This window comes from Cherax quadricarinatus, chromosome 18 (assembly GCF_038502225.1).
Source record: "Cherax quadricarinatus isolate ZL_2023a chromosome 18, ASM3850222v1, whole genome shotgun sequence".
Taxonomy (NCBI): domain Eukaryota; kingdom Metazoa; phylum Arthropoda; class Malacostraca; order Decapoda; family Parastacidae; genus Cherax; species Cherax quadricarinatus.
In genome coordinates this window covers 11626307-11647346 of record NC_091309.1, presented here as the reverse complement: position 1 = coordinate 11647346, position 21040 = coordinate 11626307, and the positions used below count along the sequence as shown (strand labels likewise).

General features: G+C 39.8%; 1 protein-coding gene across 1 annotated transcript; it reads right to left on the bottom strand.

The window, feature by feature from the left end:
- Window positions 1-300: 300 nt before the first annotated feature.
- On the bottom strand, window positions 301-19293 carry LOC128689206 (uncharacterized). The gene is made up of 5 exons (XM_070086182.1): window positions 19169-19293; window positions 14060-14408; window positions 7260-7572; window positions 5678-5820; window positions 301-931 (listed from the first exon to the last, which is right to left on the bottom strand). Coding segments are annotated over exons 1-5 (1293 nt in total). The 5' UTR covers window positions 19170-19293; the 3' UTR covers window positions 301-444.
- Between the last annotated feature and the right edge of the window lie 1747 nt (window positions 19294-21040).

Sequence of the window (21040 nt, the reverse complement as noted above, 5' to 3'; positions counted from 1 at the left end):
CTGCTAAGACCGGCTTTGGCTATGTTGATCTTTTTATTTACATGAGATGTTGAGTGGAGCAGCCTGTCTATTTCATATCCCAAGATCTTGTTAGGGTTTCTAATGGCTACAGGTGTACCTCTGATGGAGATACCCCCTTTATCTTCGATGGTTGATGCAAAACATCCTATCGTGCTAACAAGGACTTTGTCAGGGTTAGTTGTAATTCTCCATTTCTTTTCCCAATTAGATTTTCGACGAAGTTCTATATTCATTTCTTCTATGACTCTCTCATACTTGTATTTTCCTGTTACCGGAGTTGATGAGACGACATGGATAACATCATCTGCAAACTGCGTTATAATTGTATCATTAAACTCTGGTTGAGGAAGGTCATTCACATAAATGTTGAAGAGAATTGGACTAAGACAAGAATCTTGTGCATACATCACTGCTATTAGAATATTAAGTCGAATCTCCCTTGCTGTGGCGTGGTATAATACCTGCTTCTACCATCTCGTCAAACATGTCTAGGAACCTGGGTTTGAGAAGACCGTCTTCTCTGCTGATCATCTTCAATAAGACTTCCTGCCGCTGTTTAGCGAACTCCTCCATCTTGTCGTCCGTTATACCCTCGAAATCCGGGGCGTCTTCGACCTCGCTCAAGATGATGGGTACTACGAACATGCCCGCAATACACCCGTATTCCATTTTGCGGCGGTACTCCTGACGCAGCTCTTCAAGGGTGAATGGAACCGGAGTGTTCGCAGCTCTTAGGACTTCGCAGAAGGAGGTGTAATACACACCAAGGAAGAGCTCTACGTTCGGAGAGCGGTCAGGGCCGTTGAAGCTGGAGTACAAGAAGTAGTTGAGGTCGACGGCGGGGGACACTCGACGCATGCCTTGTAGGTCCACCAGCATCACTTCTACGGGATCTCCGGCAGCGTTGTATCTGTTTGAGGTTGTGGGTAAGGTTAAGTTGTTTCTCAAAAGATTAAGGCTTGAGGTAAAGAGTGAAAAGATACAGTGCTGGTACTACTAGGCACAATGAAAGGGAGAATAACATCATTAATAATAATAATTATTATTATTATTATATAATTGAAAAGTAAAAATGTATGTTGCTATGGTAATTTAAAATATGAGACACAAATGAGTACAGTGTTATGTACAGATATAGGCCGGGTCACCATCTGGGAAAGACCCGGGTCGGGACAGTACTGGCGAATCTAGAAGTAGTATAGACAAATATTATAAGATTGTTAAACGGTTGACTTATTATTAGCAGATTAAACTTTGGGAGAAAATATGTATTGGCAGGCGATGCAACCTACCCCCAGTGAAAAGTAGGGGCGTCACTGGTACACTAAGAGAAAACGCAGTAAGTGTCCGGGGCCCAAGACTGTTCAACAGCCTCCCACCAGCAATAAGGGGCATAACGGGAAGACCCCTGGTTGTCTTCAAGAGGGAGCTGGACAGATACCTAAAGACGGTGCCGGATCAGCCGGGCTCTGGTTCGTACGTTGGTTTGCGTGCGGCCAGCAGTAACAGCCTCGTTGATCAGGCCCTGATCCACCGGGAGGCCTGGTCGTGGACCGGGTCGCGGGGGCGCTGATCCCCGGAATACCCTCCAGGTAGACTCCAGGTAGCATTAATGAGGATAAAATTAATACAAGTGAACCCTAAGAACATTAGTTTATAAATGTTCTGTGTAAATTTTTTTTTGTATATCCCCCAGTTTCAGCACAAACTAATATATCTATTATATTCAATGGGAACAGTAAACCCGTAGGGGTTACCCAACACCTGGAGAACGGGAGATAATCAGGCTGTGATCGATGTGGGTCAGTGGACTACCAGCAGCAACAGTCTGGTTGACCAGGCTAGCACCAGAGGAGCCTAGCCCAAGGACGGGCTCATCAGATATAAGGTATAGGTATATCCGAGGAAGAGACAAATTTCTTCAAAATTTAGTCGAGATGAGCAGATATTTGGGAGTGGACTCATCAGCAGATGGGTCTAAGAAAGACGAGGTGAATCATAGAATTGATGAGGGGAAAATGGTGAGTGGTGCACTGAGGAAGCAAAGAGGGGAATGTATGAGAGTATAGTGGAACCAATGCTCTTATATGGGTGTGAAGCATGGGTGATGAATGTTGCAACAAGGAAAAGGCTGGAGGCAGTGGAGATGTCATGTCTGAGGGCAATGTGTGGTGTGAATATAATACAGAGAATTCGTAGTTTGGAAATTAGGAGGTGTGGGATTACCCAAACAACTATCCAGAGGGCTGAGGGGGGAAGGGGTTGTTGAGGTGGTTTGGATATTTAGAGAGGATGGAACGAAATAGAATGACTTGGAGAGCATATAAATCTGTAATGGAAGGAAAGCGGGGTAAGGGTCAACCTAGAAAAGGTTGGAGGGAGGGGGGGGGGTAAAGGAGGTTTTGTGTGCGAGGGGCTTGGATTTCCAGCAAGCGTGCGTGAGCGTGTTAAATAGGAGCGAGTGTAGACAAATGGTTTTTATGACTTGTGCTGTTGGAGTGTGAGCAAAGTAACATTTATGAAGGGATTCAGGGAAATCGGTTAGCCGGACTTGAGTCCTGGAGGTGGGAAGTACAATGTGTGCTCTCTGAAGGAGGAGTGTTGATATGTTGCAGTTTTTTTTTTTTAACTTGAGTGTACGCGCGCCTCTGGCAAGACAGTGAATGATGTTGAAAGTGTTTCTTCTTTTTTGGGGGGTCACCTTTCCTTGGCGGGGAACGGCCGATGTGTTAATGAAAAAAATAATGAGCGCTCCCTTTACAGGCGACGGAAAAGAATAACAGAGCGGCTAAAAGAGGTCAATATATCTGAAATGCGTAGGGAGACACTGGTCAGAGAAATAGCAAGCATCGAACTTAAGCTAAAAGAATCCTTTAGGAGTCAGGAATCGCGGGAAGAACTAAAAGCCATAAATGAAATCGAAAGAAACCCAAAGTATTTCTTCTCCTATGCCAAATCAAAATCGAGAACAACGTCCAGTATTGGGCCCCTACTTAAACAAGATGGGTCCTACACAGATGACAACAAGGAAATGAGTGAGCTACTCAAGTCCCAATATGACTCAGTTTTTAGCAAGCCGCTAACCAGACTGAGAGTCGAAGATCAAAATGAATTTTTTATGAGAGAGCCACAAAATTTGATTAACACAAGCCTATCCGATGTTATCCTGACGCCAAATGACTTCGAACAGGCGATAAATGACATGCCCATGCACTCTGCCCCAGGGCCAGACTCATGGAACTCTGTGTTCATCAAGAACTGCAAGAAGCCCCTATCACGAGCCTTTTCCATCCTATGGAGAGGGAGCATGGACACGGGGGTCGTCCCACAGTTACTAAAAACAACAGACATAGCCCCACTCCACAAAGGGGGCAGTAAAGCAACAGCAAAGAACTACAGACCAATAGCACTAACATCCCATATCATAAAAATCTTTGAAAGGGTCCTAAGAAGCAAGATCACCACGCATCTAGAAACCCATCAGTTACACAACCCAGGGCAACATGGGTTTAGAACAGGTCGCTCCTGTCTGTCTCAACTATTGGACCACTACGACAAGGTCCTAAATGCACTAGAAGACAAAAAGAATGCAGATGTAATATATACAGACTTTGCAAAAGCCTTCGACAAGTGTGACCATGGCGTAATAGCGCACAAAATGCGTGCTAAAGGAATAACAGGAAAAGTCGGTCGATGGATCTATAATTTCCTCACTAACAGAACACAGAGAGTAGTCGTCAACAGAGTAAAGTCCGAGGCAGCTACGGTGAAAAGCTCTGTTCCACAAGGCACAGTACTCGCTCCCATCTTGTTCCTCATCCTTATATCCGACATAGACAAGGATGTCAGCCACAGCACCGTGTCTTCCTTTGCAGATGACACCCGAATCTGCATGACAGTGTCTTCCATTGCAGACACTGCAAAGCTCCAGGCAGACATCAACCAAATCTTTCAGTGGGCTGCAGAAAACAATATGAAGTTCAACGATGAGAAATTTCAATTACTCAGATATGGTAAACATGAGGAAATTAAATCTTCATCAGAGTACAAAACAAATTCTGGCCACAAAATAGAGCGAAACACCAACGTCAAAGACCTGGGAGTGATCATGTCGGAGGATCTCACCTTCAAGGACCATAACATTGTATCAATCGCATCTGCTAGAAAAATGACAGGATGGATAATGAGAACCTTCAAAACTAGGGAGGCCAAGCCCATGATGACACTCTTCAGGTCACTTGTTCTATCTAGGCTGGAATATTGCTGCACACTAACAGCACCTTTCAAGGCAGGTGAAATTGCCGACCTAGAAAATGTACAGAGAACTTTCACGGCGCGGATAACGGAGATAAAACACCTCAATTATTGGGAGCGCTTGAGGTTCCTAAACCTGTATTCCCTGGAACGCAGGAGGGAGAGATACATGATTATATACACCTGGAAAATCCTAGAGGGACTAGTACCGAACTTGCACACGAAAATCACCCACTACGAAAGCAAAAGACTTGGCAGACGATGCACCATCCCCCCAATGAAAAGCAGGGGTGTCACTAGCACGTTAAGAGACCATACAATAAGTGTCAGGGGCCCGAGACTGTTAAACTGCCTCCCAGCACACATAAGGGGGATTACCAACAGACCCCTGGCAGTCTTCAAGCTGGCACTGGACAAGCACCTAAAGTCAGTTCCGGATCAGCCGGGCTGTGGCTCGTATGTTGGTTTGCGTGCAGCCAGCAGCAACAGCCTGGTTGATCAGGCTCTGATCCACCAGGAGGCCTGGTCTCAGACCGGGCCGCGGGGGCGTTGACCCCCGGAACTCTCTCCAGGTAAACTCCAGGTATCTGCGCCTTTTCTAGAGCCTTCCCTTCCTCTAATATTAAGTGAAAAGACACGAGGCTAAGTTTAAAAATGACCAGGAAAAAATCCAGGTTTAGTAAGGCATAAAAAAAAAAACCTTGACGGTGGAGGTGTTTTATACTCTTTAGAAAACAAGACAAATGTCTCGTTCCAAAGGATCATAATCAACTGGACTTAAGATAAGATAAGATTTCGTTCGGATTTTTAACCCCGGAGGGTTAGCCACCCAGGATAACCCAAGAAAGTCAGTGCGTCATCGAGGACTGTCTAACTTATTTCCATTGGGGTCCTTAATCTTGTCCCCCAGGATGCGACCCACACCAGTCGACTAACACCCAGGTACCTATTTGCTGCTAGGTGAACAGGACAATAGGTGTAAGGAAACGTGTCGAAATGTTTCCACCCGCCGGGAATCGAACCCGAGCCCTCCGTGTGTGAAGCGGGAGCTTTAGCCACCAGGCCACCGAATCATTAGTATCATTATGTATTTAGGTGAAGCATCCGCTGGCCTCCATTATAAAAAGAAAGTATCATGAAACACTTGTCCTGTTTCTTGACAAACCTTACTTAATTAACCTAATCACCAAATAACAGGGCATCTCAAGAGGGACCCAGGGAGAGAGTATTAAGAATCTTATTTTTTTTTTCCATGGGCACAAATATTTATGGAAACAAAAAATCACAATCAGGATGTATATACTTATTTACACCTGCTTTAATATTATGCATATTTTTGGCATATGGAAAGATAAGCATTAAAAAGAACTTATGCTACTATAGTTTTTGGAGTTAGTGATACCTGAAAAGTAAATTGTTGGTCCAACAGTCTCCATGGACGAGGACAGCAAAGGTTGGGTCGGAGGTAGAATTCTCCATAAAGACGTCCGCTGCAGAGCCCTTGACTTGATTAATCCATTTCACCACATGCTCATAATTAGGGACCTGAGACGAGAGCGTTGAGTTAAGTTCTTGTTTTCTCTGTGTAATACCTACATATTCCTTTAAAAACGACAGACTGACTGATGTCTATATTCCAATTATTGTTGGTCAACAAAGTGATTTTCCCAGTAAGAAAAAGACACCAAGGGAAAAAAAAGATGATTTTCCAGTGTTGCTCCGTCCAGACAAATTCAGAAACCTTTTGCCCACGAGGAAAAAAAAATATAACAGCAGTTTCTTCAATAAATTAGGTTCTAAGATCACCGAAACTACTCGAGATGCAGAGGCCGCCACCTTCCTCCTCCAGCACCTCAGTGTCGAGATCCAAATGGAAAGTGTCTGCTGCATCCTTGGTTTCCACCCTGCCTCTAAGAAACTTAAAGAGCTTGTACATTGCCATATACATTTCGCAGTTGTGACTGTAATGTCATCAACAAAGCTGTGGCAATATATGAATGCTTACCTTAAAAATCAAATCAGATAATTTATATTGTTAGTGATTATATTCACGTGGAAGTGCTAAACCCGTATGGGTTATAAAACGCCTGGGGAATGGATATTGTGTGATAGTACTGTGGCGATAATAAGTGTGGAAAATTGCATTTACTTGGTGTATCATTATATACATAACAGTAAATGAACATAGATAATTATTATTTATCAGTTAGACAAGTAGGAATTTGGGACACCTAGGTCGCAAAAAATGTCCCCCTTCGATACATACAACTGTCATATCCACAAGTTGCTCTGGACCTATTAATTAAATGAAATATACATCACCAGGAATGCTGGTAAATATATAAATTTGTGGACTATATATTAAATTAAAAAATTATTATATATAAATACACATTTATATAACAGAAGGAGAATATATCTTAATCATAACACTCACCAATTTGACTGGAGATTAATGTGTATCATACTCAGAAAACCTCTGTCTATACATGAAAATAACAACTGGCCAGAGTTATAACATAACAGACTTATCTGAGGTTCCTGGAGCTGTCTTGTCCAGTCGCCTGATATCTCAAGTTATGCAGGAATGCACATCCAACAATTTCGCCTCCTATTTGAGAGGTGTCAGCCCAAATTTAACCTCTAGAGCACGAAAAATTCTTCCCATTACTCACAACGTCTGTTATTTCATTCAAACAAAATGGCGACTGTCTGTTCTTTTAAAAATACACTTTTATTAAATACAATATAGGGCATCTATTTACCTATAAATTACCGTATTTCCGGAAAATATATAGTATTTTCCACAATAAGGTCCTTTTTGAAGCATCTTAAGCAGTAACGAAGGAGAAGGTAATCACGTCTGATGAGAGGAAGAATAAGATGTCTCCAATTCCTTGAATCAAGAACCCTTCACCAGTATCAAGGCGTTCCTCTCTTTATTGGGGGAGGAGGGGGGCACTAAAATAAACTAGTGCACCTACCTTTTCCATTATCATTGCTGCTCCTTCCAACTGAGAGGCAGTCATGCCATCGAGCATCTTCTTGGTATCGCCAGTGCTCTCCCACATATCTTGGAAGATACTCCAGGTTTTGGTTATGTCTTGCTCGGGTAGAGATTTCTCCAGCAGGATGGAGGCAGCATGTAGCCTGCCCAGCTCCTGCAGGACCAGGCGGGCGTGGGGAATGTCCATGCCACGCTTACGGTCATACATCCTGAAGCCTCGGCTACGCAGGTCCTCCAGAAGCAGTACTTCCTTGTCCTTCTCGTAAACACAGTGGTAAGCCTTGGCAGTTCTATTGAAGGTCAGAATGAATGACACACGAATGCAGCAATAATAATAAAATAATAATAATAAAATAAAATAATAATCAATAATAATAATAATAATAATAATAATAATAATGTTAGGTAAAAGGACACACGTGCAACTAATGCGACATTTTACTGTGGCAACGTTTCGCTCTGCAGGAGCTTTGTCAAGCCGTTGACAAAGCTCCTGCAGAGCGAAACGTCACAATAAAATGTCTCATTAGCTGTACGTGTCCTTTTACCTAACACATTGTCGGCAATTCTACATTATTACCATAATAATGACAATAATATTGATAATACTGATAATAATAATAATAAAAATAATACTGATAATGTTGAAGGGGCAGTCAATGATTATATATTAGCCTCAATCAATTAAAGATTTGTTGAGGGGATGAAGAATATACTTCATTCACATTATTACCAACCCTGAGGGTTAGTAACCCAGGGTAACCCAAGTAAACCAATCAATGTGGCTTAATTAATTCCTCTGGAGTCCTTCGGGGATTTCTGTGCGAACTGCCTCTAGGTGAGCGACAAACTCAGCCAGCGCTGCTGACGCAGATGCACCAGGTTGGTTCTTCCAGGTGCCTTTTATGGCAGGTTGGCAGAGCCTTTTATACCGACAGCTGGTGTCCCACAAGGTTCTTGTCTAAGTCCAATTCTATTCAACATTTATGTGAATGACCTTGATCAACCAGAGTTTAATGATACAATTGTGACACAGTTTGCAGATGATGTTATTCATGTTGTCTCATCAACTCCGGTTACAGGAAAATACAAGTATGAGAGAGTCATAGAAAAAATGAATATTGAACTTCGAACATCTAATTGGGAAAAGAAATGGAGAATTACGACTAATCCTGACAAGGTCCTTGTTAGCACGATAGGATGTTTTGCATCAACAATTGAAGATAAATGGGGTATCTCCATCAGAGGTACACCTGTAGCCATTAGAAACCCTAACAAGATCTTGGGATATGAAATAGACAGGCTGCTCCACTCAACATCTCATGTAACTAAAAAGATCAACATAGCCAAAGCCGGTCTTAGCAGTCTCTTTCGATTCTATCAAGCCCCTCAACATGTCAAAAAACATCTGTATAAAATGATAATAAGACCAATACTCGAATACCCTTGTGTCCCAATGTCATTAACAACAAAGACCAACATGCTACGGTTACAAAGGGTCCAGAATAGAGCTCTTCGCTTCATTACCGATACCGGGAGGAGAGACAGAGTTAAAATGGCAGATTTACACATACAACAAGATATTACTGCCATAAATGTACGCCTCGACACTCTAAAAAAGAAACAACTCTATACAATGCAAGAACTATACATGCCAGATAGAGAACATCCTATACAAGTGGTAAATACCACGGATTATATCATCAATACTCCTCCTCACAGGACTCAAAGAATGACTCTCCCTCAGAGGGTCCGTCGTTTTATACATAAAGATGATTACCATCGACCCATGATATTGAGCAACCTCCCTGATGAAGAAGATTGGGTAGCACCAGAACCCTTCTATGTATACTGAGAAAATCATCGCCCCCAATTAGGGAGACATCTTATATAACAATCTAATGTAAAAATTATGCTATTTACCATGGCTGGACACCACCTGTAAGAAGCCATTGTCACATAATTCTATAAACTGGCCAGAAAATTATTGCCTTTATTGTCGCATAAATATCCGTTGTGCAATCGCAAAAAAAAAAAAAAAAAAAAAAAAAAAAAAAAAAAAAAAAAAAAAAAAAAGAAGCAATTGCAACTTGTATAATTACTACCAATTCAGAGTCATGTACTTATATATCTGTTATATCTATGTGAATCTGATGGGATAGTATTATACCCCTTAAAGAATATCTTATCATTTCACATACACTTTTTAAACTACACCAAAGTGGTTGAGCCACTTACCTTTTATATCCTACCTCTCTCCCCCCTCCCACCCTTTTCCAATATTTCCATCCTTACCCATCCTTCTTCCTTACCCATCTTACCAAAGCTCTGGTCATAAGAAGAAGGTTCTTCCAGGCTCATATACTGTATATCTCTTGCAACTGAATTCCCAATTACAGCTGCTGTGACGTGACGACATAGTTAACTTAGTTGGTAGCTTGGAATATGATGTTCCCTGACCCCAGGGCACCTCGGAGAGACGGACTTTCAATCTTCGAATCCCCTACAGGATACTACCTACTGGAACGCAGCGCTGTGGAGCCCTTGTGGTTTAGCGCTTCTTTTTTATTATAATAATAATACCTACTGGAACGCCGGCCGACTAACACTAGGAATTGTAGATATTCACTGCGGGTGTGCCTGATATGGATGTGTATCCTATACTTTGGGAAACCGCTCAAGGTTATTTCGTTCCCCAGCCAAATGTTACTTCTGCCGGTGTTTTTGGCAGTAATCACGTGACATAACTGTCCTCGATGGAGTCTGGATAGCAACTGAACTGGCTAGCTTGTCTTAACTGTCTTTATTCGAATTTGAAACACTAGCTATAACTAATACTACTATATTAGTCATATTCCTACATATTTTAGGCCTAAATCGATGTAATTACCTCCTGAGTTTATTATATACTCTGTATAACTAAAATCTGTCTAAATTGTCAAATATTATATACAAGTGTTATGTAGTGGTTATGTTAAGGGTTCCTTATGCTTACACTAGAAAACATTTCGTGGAATAAATTTCCACAGGTCCTTTAGTTTTTTTTTTTCTTTCAGTACCATCTGCAAGCATACACTTCTCGGTATATGTATACTGCGTGTCACATTTTCACAGTTTTTTTTTTTTAATTGTGAAATACATTTATGTCAACTTTTTTTTTTTTTTTAAGAATTGTTGATTTCGGGCGCACTTTGTCGTAACGTAATATTCGAGAATTTTGTGTCTGTTCCTTCCCTGCCACGCCGTTATTTATTCCCTCATCTATGTCATTCATGTAGATTGTGAATAACACTAGGTCTTAATACTGACACCTGTAGCACACCACTAATGGGTCCCCAATTACATTTCTCCCCATTTACTAAAACTGTTGCCTATCTATTGGCAGTGTGTCCTCGTCCCAGGAGATAATTTCTTCTGTACCAAGTATCACTGTTTTATTCATCAGTTTCCTGAGTGGAACTGAATTCCATATATATACAATTTGGTTTACCACTTCCAATTCCTTACTGACAAAGATTAGTTAATAATAATAATAATAATAATAATAATAATAATAATAATAATAATAATAATAATAATAATAATAATCTTTTATTTCTACTAGTATATGTACAATATATACAGGCCTAGCTAGCAGCAATGACGCTACTCTATAGAAAATCCCTTATTATGCAGAGCATTTCGGGCAAATATAGGTCAAATTTGTCCCAGGATGCGACCCACACCAGTCGATTAACACCCAGGTCTCCATTTTACTGATAGGTGAACAGGGACAGCAGGTGTCTTGAGGAAACATGTTCTGTTTCCACCCATACCGAGAATCAAACCATGGACTTTAGTGTGTGAAATGAGTGCTCTAGCAATCGAACTACGGGATACCTCAAAAAAAAAAAAAAATCGTAGCCTACCATCTGAGGTAAGAATGCCCCTTTATAACAATGTGCTGAGATTCATTTATCAACTTTTATTTTTCAAGGTGGCTTCTAACTGCATCTACATACAATAACTGATTCCATCAACTTTACCACAACTGAGATTAGGCTGACTGGTCCATAATTTGAAGCTAATGACCTATCTCCTGCCTTGTAAATGGGCATCATAACTGCCATTTTCCACTTATCTGGTATGGTAATTTAGAACTCTTGAAAACACCTTGTCAGGGTCTAGTGACTTGTTTGATTTCAATTTACCTAGCTGTTGGAGGACCATGTCACCAATGACTTTGATCTTGCATTTTTTCTTCTCATCTTTATTATAATTGTTTTCTAGTATTTCGTTTATATCATGATGTGTTAAAATAAAAAAAAATAAGCGTTTAAAATGATACACACTTCTATGCCACTAAAAGTATGTTGCCCTAAGTTACACTTAACTGGGCTTATCTTTTTCTCTGATCTTTTTCCTATATACCTAACAGAAACCCTATGGATTGATATTTGATTTTCTTCTAAACTTAATTTCATATTTTCTTTCTCTTAAGTTGAATACGTTGGTCAGTATTGAGACTCTCTCCTCTTTTGATTCGCCTGTAAATGTCTCTCCACGGAAGAGTTGTTTTGGTGTATATTTCATTCAATTTAATATAGTATACAATAACAATTACCTCATCTTCTACCTCTTCAGTTTTTGTTCCGGTATTGTATTGCTAAAGCCACTGGTTGAGGAAATGTCTACATAATGACGATATTCAATCGTTCACTTGTGTCTAATTCTTCACCCTGTATATATATAAGATAAGATAAGATTTCGTTCGGATTTTTAACACCGGAGGGTTAGCCACCCAGGATAACCCAAGAAAGTCAGTGCGTCATCGAGGACTGTCTAACTTATTTCCATTGGGGTCCTTAATCTTGTCCCCCAGGATGCCACCCACACCAGTCGACTAACAACCAGATACCTATTTGCTGCTAGGTGAACAGGACAATAGGTGTAAGGAGACGTGTCGAAATGTTTCCACCCGCCAGGGATCGAACCCGGGACCTCCGTGTGTGAAGCGGGAGCTTTTAGCCACTAGGCCACCGGGCATGTCCGTATTTTTCAGATTGAACCAGGTCTCGGTCATTGCAATAATATCAACGGCTCCTGTACATGCAATTAGTCTTGCTGTGTCTATTTAATTTTTTTCTATCTGGCTGTTTGTATAGTAGATGCTTAATATATATATATATATTATATATATATATATATATATATATATATATATATATATATATATATATATATATATATATATATATATATATATATATGGATGTGTCTATAAGATTCCTTGTAAAATTTGCGATAAAGTTTATTACGGTCAAACTGGTAAAAATCTCGAACTAAGATTAAAACAACATAAATATAGCATTAGAACTGGACAAGATTCCAATGCTCTATTTATTCGTGTAAGAGATTTTAACCATCCAATTGATTTTCAAAAAGTTGAGAAAGTAGTATCAAGCAAGTCCATGGTCGACAGGAATATAATTGAATCTTGTTTCATAAAAAGCTGTTTTGACAATAATATGAATATTTCCTTTGGTTTATATAAATTAGATCCATTTATAATTAATAGAATTTGGGAAGAATTTAATAATACACTGGATAAATAATAATTTTTAAATTTTCTTGGGTAGAATAGTTTGTTGGTGAGTTGTGCAAAGGACCTATCCAAGTTGGGTCGGCGCGCGTCAGGTGTTTAACCGTTGTGGGATCTGATAGTGAGGTGTTGGCCAGACCCCTTATATAGCTTCCTTGGATGCTTTACTTTCATAGTTCCTTGATAATGTGAGTAGTCACGAAAGCGCTTGGAATTTCTCTATTCTTTCAGAGTGGTTGTTTTGCATATATATATATATATATATATATATATATATATATATATATATATATATATATATATATATATATATATATATATATATATATATATATATTGCATTTCCTTTCTTCAGTGTTTCAGTAAACTAATTTCATTTTATAATTAGTAATTATTTTATGAGATCTCTTGTTTTTTGAACGTTTTCCTAACACATCTTGGCAATTCTTTCTCCCTCCGACCCTAGAATTGTAACCCCGATGTTACCCACACATACCATGGGTATCACTCATGCCCCAGAAAGATGTACCCCATCCCTTGCATCCAGATCATGTTTGTCATATAAATGATCTTAGTTGTTACTGAATGAAATTCGAAGTTCCCTGCAGCATTTGCCTAGCCAGCAATTTATACCAGTTGAGCTAGACATCCATTTATTGCCCACTTCTCTTCCAGGCAAAATGCTACATTTGATCGGGATCCTTTCCTTTTGGCTTAGATCAATAACTGCAGCTTTTCTCTCCTGTATTTCCCAACATCATTAACTCCAGCACTGAGGCAGATAATGGGGTCACTTTCTTTGGCTGACTTAATGTTATTTTATCTGCTGATCACATCACCTATACATGACATGATCTAGGGGAAACACCTTTGCCTTGTTTTCTTAACCTTCTTATACAATGTTCGATCCATATACCTAATCTGAGAGTCTCTGGGAACAATAACGTCCTTTTTTTTCACATATTGAGAGTTCATTAATCTCCTTTATTTGATTTTATGACTAATTTCATCAATATGAAAAAAAAGGCGTTGCTTTGCACCATCTACTTACCCAATGACTCACGAAATTGTAATGACACGATTGCAAACAAACCATACCACGGGTGGGATTTGAACCCGCGGTCAGAGAGTCTGGAGTTTTGAGACTCTCCGACCGCGGGTTCAAACCCCACCCGTGGTATGGTTTGTTTACTTACCCAATGCCCCGATGGCCAAGCTCTTTCAGTATCTTGTTCATACAAGGCACAATTTCGGCAAGACAGGTTCCTTCCCATTTCACGAGTTTTTGGATCACGCTAGCAAAGGTATCCATGGCTATGTTCCTCCTCATCTTGGCCACGTAGGTAGCTTCCTCGAGCTTACCTCCCAGGGTGTACTGCACCACCAAGCAAGTCACCAGACATGTGTAGTTGTCGCCCTTCATGGTGAAGTCCTCGAACTTCCAAGACACCAGACTGGCGTCTGGACCCTTGTCGGCCCTCAGGGCCTCCTGGATGACCTCGTCGGTCACCTGTTGACGTTCCTGAACACTTGCTTCCTCCGACACTGTAAGAAATACATGGAAAAATCTCTTACTTTTCATTATGTAATCTTTCTCTCTATCTCTCTCTTTCTCTTTCTTTATCTGAGTTTGTGTAACGTATGTGAATCTGACCTAGAGAGAAAGAGAAAGGAGTACGTGTATCACCAAGTTGTGTGGTATCGCCTCTCAGCGTGTGTATACTTGCCTGTATGTACTTATCTATATGGTTCCAGGTGTACTGTCTCAGCTCCTGACCCTGCCTCTCAACTTACCGCTTGTCAGATTCACTCCCTCCTAATCTCGCTGGCCCTAGCATACCTGCTCTTAAAACTATGTATGGAGCTAGCCTCCACCACTTCGTTGTCCAGGTCATTTGTCTTCCTGACCATCCTGAGGTTCAAAAAGTAATTCCTGACATCCCTATGGCATTTGTGTTTTCAACTTCCAATTGTTAAATTTATTCATCCCTATACTGAGTATCATTTGTATTAATATAATTATAAATCCAACTGTACCCTAGTGTACCTGTTGCTCGCCTCTGAAACAGTCTAGTCTTGTCTACCCTACCAATTTCCCAGAATATTTTATATTTGGCTAAAATGTCTTCCTTGGTTCTGCATTCTGTTTAGGTTTCACTGGAGTTTATCACTGCTTTCTCCTCTTCTTATTCTTCTCATTAAGAGAAGACACATAGGACTCAATCCCCTCTGATAGGTCATTCACGAATACTATTAGCAGTAGTGAACCTAACCAAGAACCTTGTAGAACCCCACTCGACACTCCCATTCTGATGTCTCATCCCTTACTCTTACTCTGTGTGTCTCAGTGTGCGTGTTTGAATGTGAAAGGGTATAATTAGCAGCAATTAATCTTATCAATTTTAAAGAAAATATTAAAACTTACTATGATATAGCATCTCAGTGATTGTTAGTATTTTTTCAACCGTAAGAGATTATCAGCTTGATAAACTAACTTATGTCCATCAAGGTAAATATTCTTTATTTACGTTTTAATGGGTTAAAAGATAAATATAGATATACTGACTTGTGAGTTCTATAAGCTATCTGAGGTATTAACAAATTCCTGACGTACCTCAGCGCCATCTGTTACCAATTAACCTGTCCAGATCTTTCCAACAACTGAAAATCAACATCTGCATTTTAAGTACAGGTTAGGTTAGGTAAGGATCGTCAAGGAAACAGGACAAGTGTTTCCTGACGCGGGTCTTAGATGATGACCCACAGCTGGAGTTTTTGATCATCTGACTGAGGCCTTCCGCTGGCTTACCGGTCCACTCCTTTAAAAATTAGTTTCTTATTATAATCATTCAGTATTTTAAGCAAATTATTAGTTTCTTGACGTTCTGCTCATCAACGGACTTCCTTATGTACATTATAATAAACAAATAACCAGCGCATAGAAGCTTATTACGACGTTTCGGCCCGAAATGTCGTCTAAGTTTCTCTCATCTATGTACGGGTTGTTTCTGTACTGTTCCAGTCACGTCACTGTATCTGTTTATTCTTTGTGTACATTGTATAGTGTTACTTTAGGTTACGTTAGTGCAGAGCAATGTTACGTTAGTTTAATGTTACATATCTTTAGTTTTTGTTAATGTTACTTTAGTTTAATGCTTCTTTAGTTTATGTTAGGTTAAATTAGGTATGGTTACATTCTTCTAGTTAGGGCAATGCAAATTGGTATATAAAAAAACTTAACGCAGTATAGAAAACTTGATAAACTAAGCTCGTTACATTGTCTGCCCTATCCTAGAAAGGTATCCTAGAACCCCAGCTCCTCTGCTCAATTATCCTAGAAAGGTATCCTAGAACCCCAGCTCCTCTGCTTAATTATCCTAGAAAGGTATCCTAGAACCCCAGCTCCTCTGCTCAATTATCCTAGAAAGGTATCCTAGAACCCCAGCTCCTCTGCTTAATTATCCTAGAAAGGTATCCTAGAACCCCAGCTCCTCTGCTCAATTATCCTAGAAAGGTATCCTAGAACCCCAGCTCCTCTGCTCAATTATCCTAGAAAGGTATCCTAGAACCCCAGCTCCTCTGCTTAATTATCCTAGAAAGGTATCCTAGAACCCCAGCTCCTCTGCTCAATTATCCAAGAAAGGTATCCTCCGCATTTCGTAATCTATCCCTCCCTACCTCAATTATCCAAGAAAAGTATTCTCCTCTACCTCAGTCATCCCTGAACGGTATCCCCCGTATACCAAATTCCCTTCGTTAAACTTTCTTCTGGTTATCTTGGGTTAGAATATCTTTTGTTAAATATACATAAAGGACTATATACACATGTCTACAATATCTATGTAACCTAGAAAGGCTATACAAATTTATTTACTTTGTATATAACTATTTGTAGACTTCTTAAATGAAGCTTATGTGATGCCTCGCCTCATCCAGGGTGCTTCCGGTTGCAGTAGGCCTACCATAGGCTAATCAGTTCATAATTATATTCAGAGTTAGTTATGTAGTGATATCGCTTGTTAATTTTTCCTATATAATCTACCTTGTCCATAAATCAGTGTTGACCTTGCTGGGTTGTCCTGGGTTAATTATGTATAATTCATCAACAATGTATGCCTATAAGTATTATGTGTCTATTGGAATCATTGTATAAATTTAATCAGTTTATTATAAAATCATGTATATTCAACCTGAATAACGATTTCTCATATCTTATCTTAATATTTGATGTAAGCCAAAACCAAGGTCAGCGCCAGAGATCGAGCACAATAACAATTCACTTATCACAGTAACAAAGTCGTGGGATTGTTGCATCATCAACAACACATTACATCTAAAACACTCAGTCAATTTTGTATGTAAATACCTTCCGTTATTTACTTAACTAATAGCACTGGCGTGGATTCTTTATTAAGCTAATATAATTCTTGGCTTCACATCAAGAAGTGTAAATAACAGAAGTCCCTAGTTTGGATTTCAACATTGTGTCACTGGTAAATACTCTTTTGGATTATGCTATTCATTTATGGTCCCCATATTACAGAATGGAAATAAATGCGCTGGAAAACATAGAGAAGGAAATCACGTTATGGGTGGAGATTGAACTCGTGGCGAGTGAGTCGTAAAACTCCAGGCCAGCGTGTAAGTCACTGGGCCAGCTGGCTGCAATAAGATTTATCCAACTAGGCATAGTTATACACCATAGGGAGGTTAGCATGGGTCCCACTGTTGGATGAATCACATTGTAGCCAGCTGGCCCAATGGCTTACGCGCTGGTCTGGAGTTTTACGACTCACTTGCCGTGAGTTCAATCCCCACCCGTACCGTGGTTTGTTTGCAATCGTGTCATTATGATTTCGTGAATTATACAGATAAGGACGAAGAAACTGAATACCTGTATCAAAAATCTGTCTGGCGAAGATAAGCTGAAGACGCTGAATTTGCTCTCTCTGAGAAAACTTAGACTTGAGAGGCTATGACTGAAGTGTACAACTGGAAGACAGGAATGAATAAAGGGGATATAAATAATGTAGTGAAAATATCCAACCACGACAGGACTCGCAGCACAGGTTCAAGATAGAGAAATTTAGATTAAGATGGGATATAGGAAAGTAATGAATTTAGCAGTAGAGTTTTAAAGGTGTGGAACAAGCCTCCAAGTAATCATAAGGGGCACGTAAGTTCCTTTGTCTTCTAATAACATGGTAATTTTTCCACTATAATCTACCTTGTCCATAATTACTATCGCATTTTCTCTGTCTGTTTCGTAAGGATCTTTCTTTAATTCATGGTATAACTTAACAAATCTTTGAGGACAATCGTGTTGCAGAGGTCTCAGCTTCACATTTACGACCTCTGGACGTCTAATCTCCCACTCAGTTCAGAGGCACTCACCTCACTGTGTGGTTACCCTGACCTTCAAGATTTAACAAGGTTAGAAGAAAAGCTATGTAACTAAAATATCTATCACAAAGAATGGTTTATGTCATATTTCATCACACATTTGGGGGTTATCTGTTAAACCCCGTCACACAGTTTCGTTTATGTTATACTCCGTCACACAGTTTGACATGTTATGCTTCATAACATATTATGGGTTTATCTGTCATTCTCCCTCACACAGCAGGGGTTTACACACAAGCTAATGAAATCCGTCCCATTTTTTAATAAACAGATGGTTATAACTAAAAACCAAAATATTTAAAGGGGTGAACCGGTAAGCCAGCAGAAAGCCTTGGTCAAATGACAAAAAGCTCCAATGGAGGGTCATCAAGTGACTAAGACCCGCATCAGGAAACACTTGGCTTGTTTCCTGACGAACCTTACCTAACCTAACCTAACTCTTGCCTACACACTAGACAACAACGGTTCATTAAATAAGCGTCAATGCTTATTGTATACTAACGACAACATATAAACGCAACTTGGACATCCACATTACGATTGCACTTTCATGTTCTTTGCTAAGGATAATATACCAATTTCTTTACAATTATGATCAGTAAATGTACAATGCAGCTTTTAACCCTTGATCTAAAATTTTTAATCTAGTTATCAATCTAGGTAGAGGTACTAGGAAGTATATATCAAATATATTTACCAGATATGCTTTATCAGTACTTTAAACACATTAGCGTACACTGTTTTTTGGGGCAGAGAAGAAAGCACGAGGATCTGTTTATACAGAATGTATTACAATTGTACAGTTAACAGGTGGTTACTTAGTGTATGGTTAGTTGAAATCGGCAATCACTTGGCACAAAAAAAATTAATACATGCTAGAAATATATATTTTTAACTCTTACTTTTTTCAGATTTGTGCGTACACGATGGTATCTTGAAGCAGGCGAGTGAGAAACTGTGTGATCTGACTCGTTGGTTCGTCGTCTCTACCACTCATCTGCCAGTAATGTTGTATAACACAGAGGAGCCTAACGACTTAATAAGCATCTATCTTATCAACCTTTTATCGCTACTTCGCCACTTCTATGTCACACAACTCTCGGCTCAATGTTCTGTTTTTGAGGCTCCACAGATTTTCCACAAATGGAACATTGTAATTAATATAATTAACTTAGACTTACCCAAAATGCCATGCGTTACCTGATCTTTAAAAAAAAAAAAAACTTACTCATTCTGTATTATACTAGATGTATTTCTGAGACACGTACCCCCCCCCCCCCCATCCCAAAATCCCAGCCTCCCTGTACCTCAACTCACGCAAGAGCCATAGTAACAACATCCAAACCCACAAGAGGCTGAGGAGCTTCAGTCAAACTCCCTGAAGAGTTACTGGAGCTATAGCTCAACTTTCCCATGAGGGTTCAGCTTTACAAGCAAAACACCATCACTTCGTTCAAAAAAATTACGCTATTCAACCCCTCAAGGGAGGTTCCTTGAAGCTGGTGAGAGGCTCTTGATCTAAGGAATTGGATCTGTGCTCCGGTTCCCTGAATTGAGCCTGAATACCTTCCATCCCCCCCCACATGCGCTGTATAATCCTAAGGGTTTAACGCTCCCCCATGATTATAATAAATTATAATGCACTATTCAAACCTCCCGAGTAACTGCTCCTTCTCGCTTCCACTATAACAACAATGATGAGGCTTTGGAGGGTAATGGACAAGTGCGTAGATGAAGACACTTCAGTGTAGCCGGATAATGCGGTTGAACTAGGTCTGTCGATAAAAAAGAATATAAAAAAATCCTGAGAAAGGGCATATTTTTTTTGTTAGAAAAAAAAAAACACACAGGAAATAGTCGCGTTCTTAAATAGACTAAATACTTTCTGCTGTAGATATTTTAGCGTCTATCTGATAAATATTACAACATTGTCGTAGATTAGGGAATAATACATTTACTTATGTCATGCTATACTATACTGCGCAAGGTTTACTTAGATTAGTGTAGCCTTAGGAATAAAGGATCAGGTTTTATTAAGTTATACGATATTAAGTTGGACTGTAAAGCTGGGTATGATTTGAAACAGTTAGGGGTTAGCCATAAGTATTTTACGTAACTTTGTTTCCTGTGACTTTTTTTTTCCCTCAAGTTGGTGTGACGGTGCTAGAAGCCCCCAAAACAACAACTTGTAAACAGCCATGGTGAGAATCCTTTAATGAAGCTAAATGAACCTAGCGGAAGTCATACACAAATAACCTGCACATATTGATAAATTAGACACATGTGCAACTCTTGGGTATCTTTATTGAGGAAACGTTTCGCCACACAGTGGCTTCATCAGTCCATACATAGGAGAAACTTGAAGAACAGGAGGAGAATGAGGTAATCAGTCCCTCAACCTTGAGTCGATGTGTTCAGTCCATCAATCTTGAGTAGTGTGGCGAAACGTTTCCTCAATAAAGATACCCAAGAGTTGCACATGTGTCTAATTTATCAACATGTCGGTTCTCTGAACCATTCATCTACAAACCTGCACATAGAAAAGAGGAGCTTACGACCGAAACGTCGTGGTAAGCTCCTCTCTTCTATGTGCGGGTTATTTGTGTATCGTTCCAGTCACGGTATTATGCCTTTTTGTTATTTATACCGGAAGTCGTCAACAAGTTTGTTATCCCTGCCAACCCCGTGGAAGTTTTAGTTTTTATTTAGGAAAATTGGATATATTGACAATGTGCTGCCACTTCGTTATATGACGGTTATATAATAGGAACAAA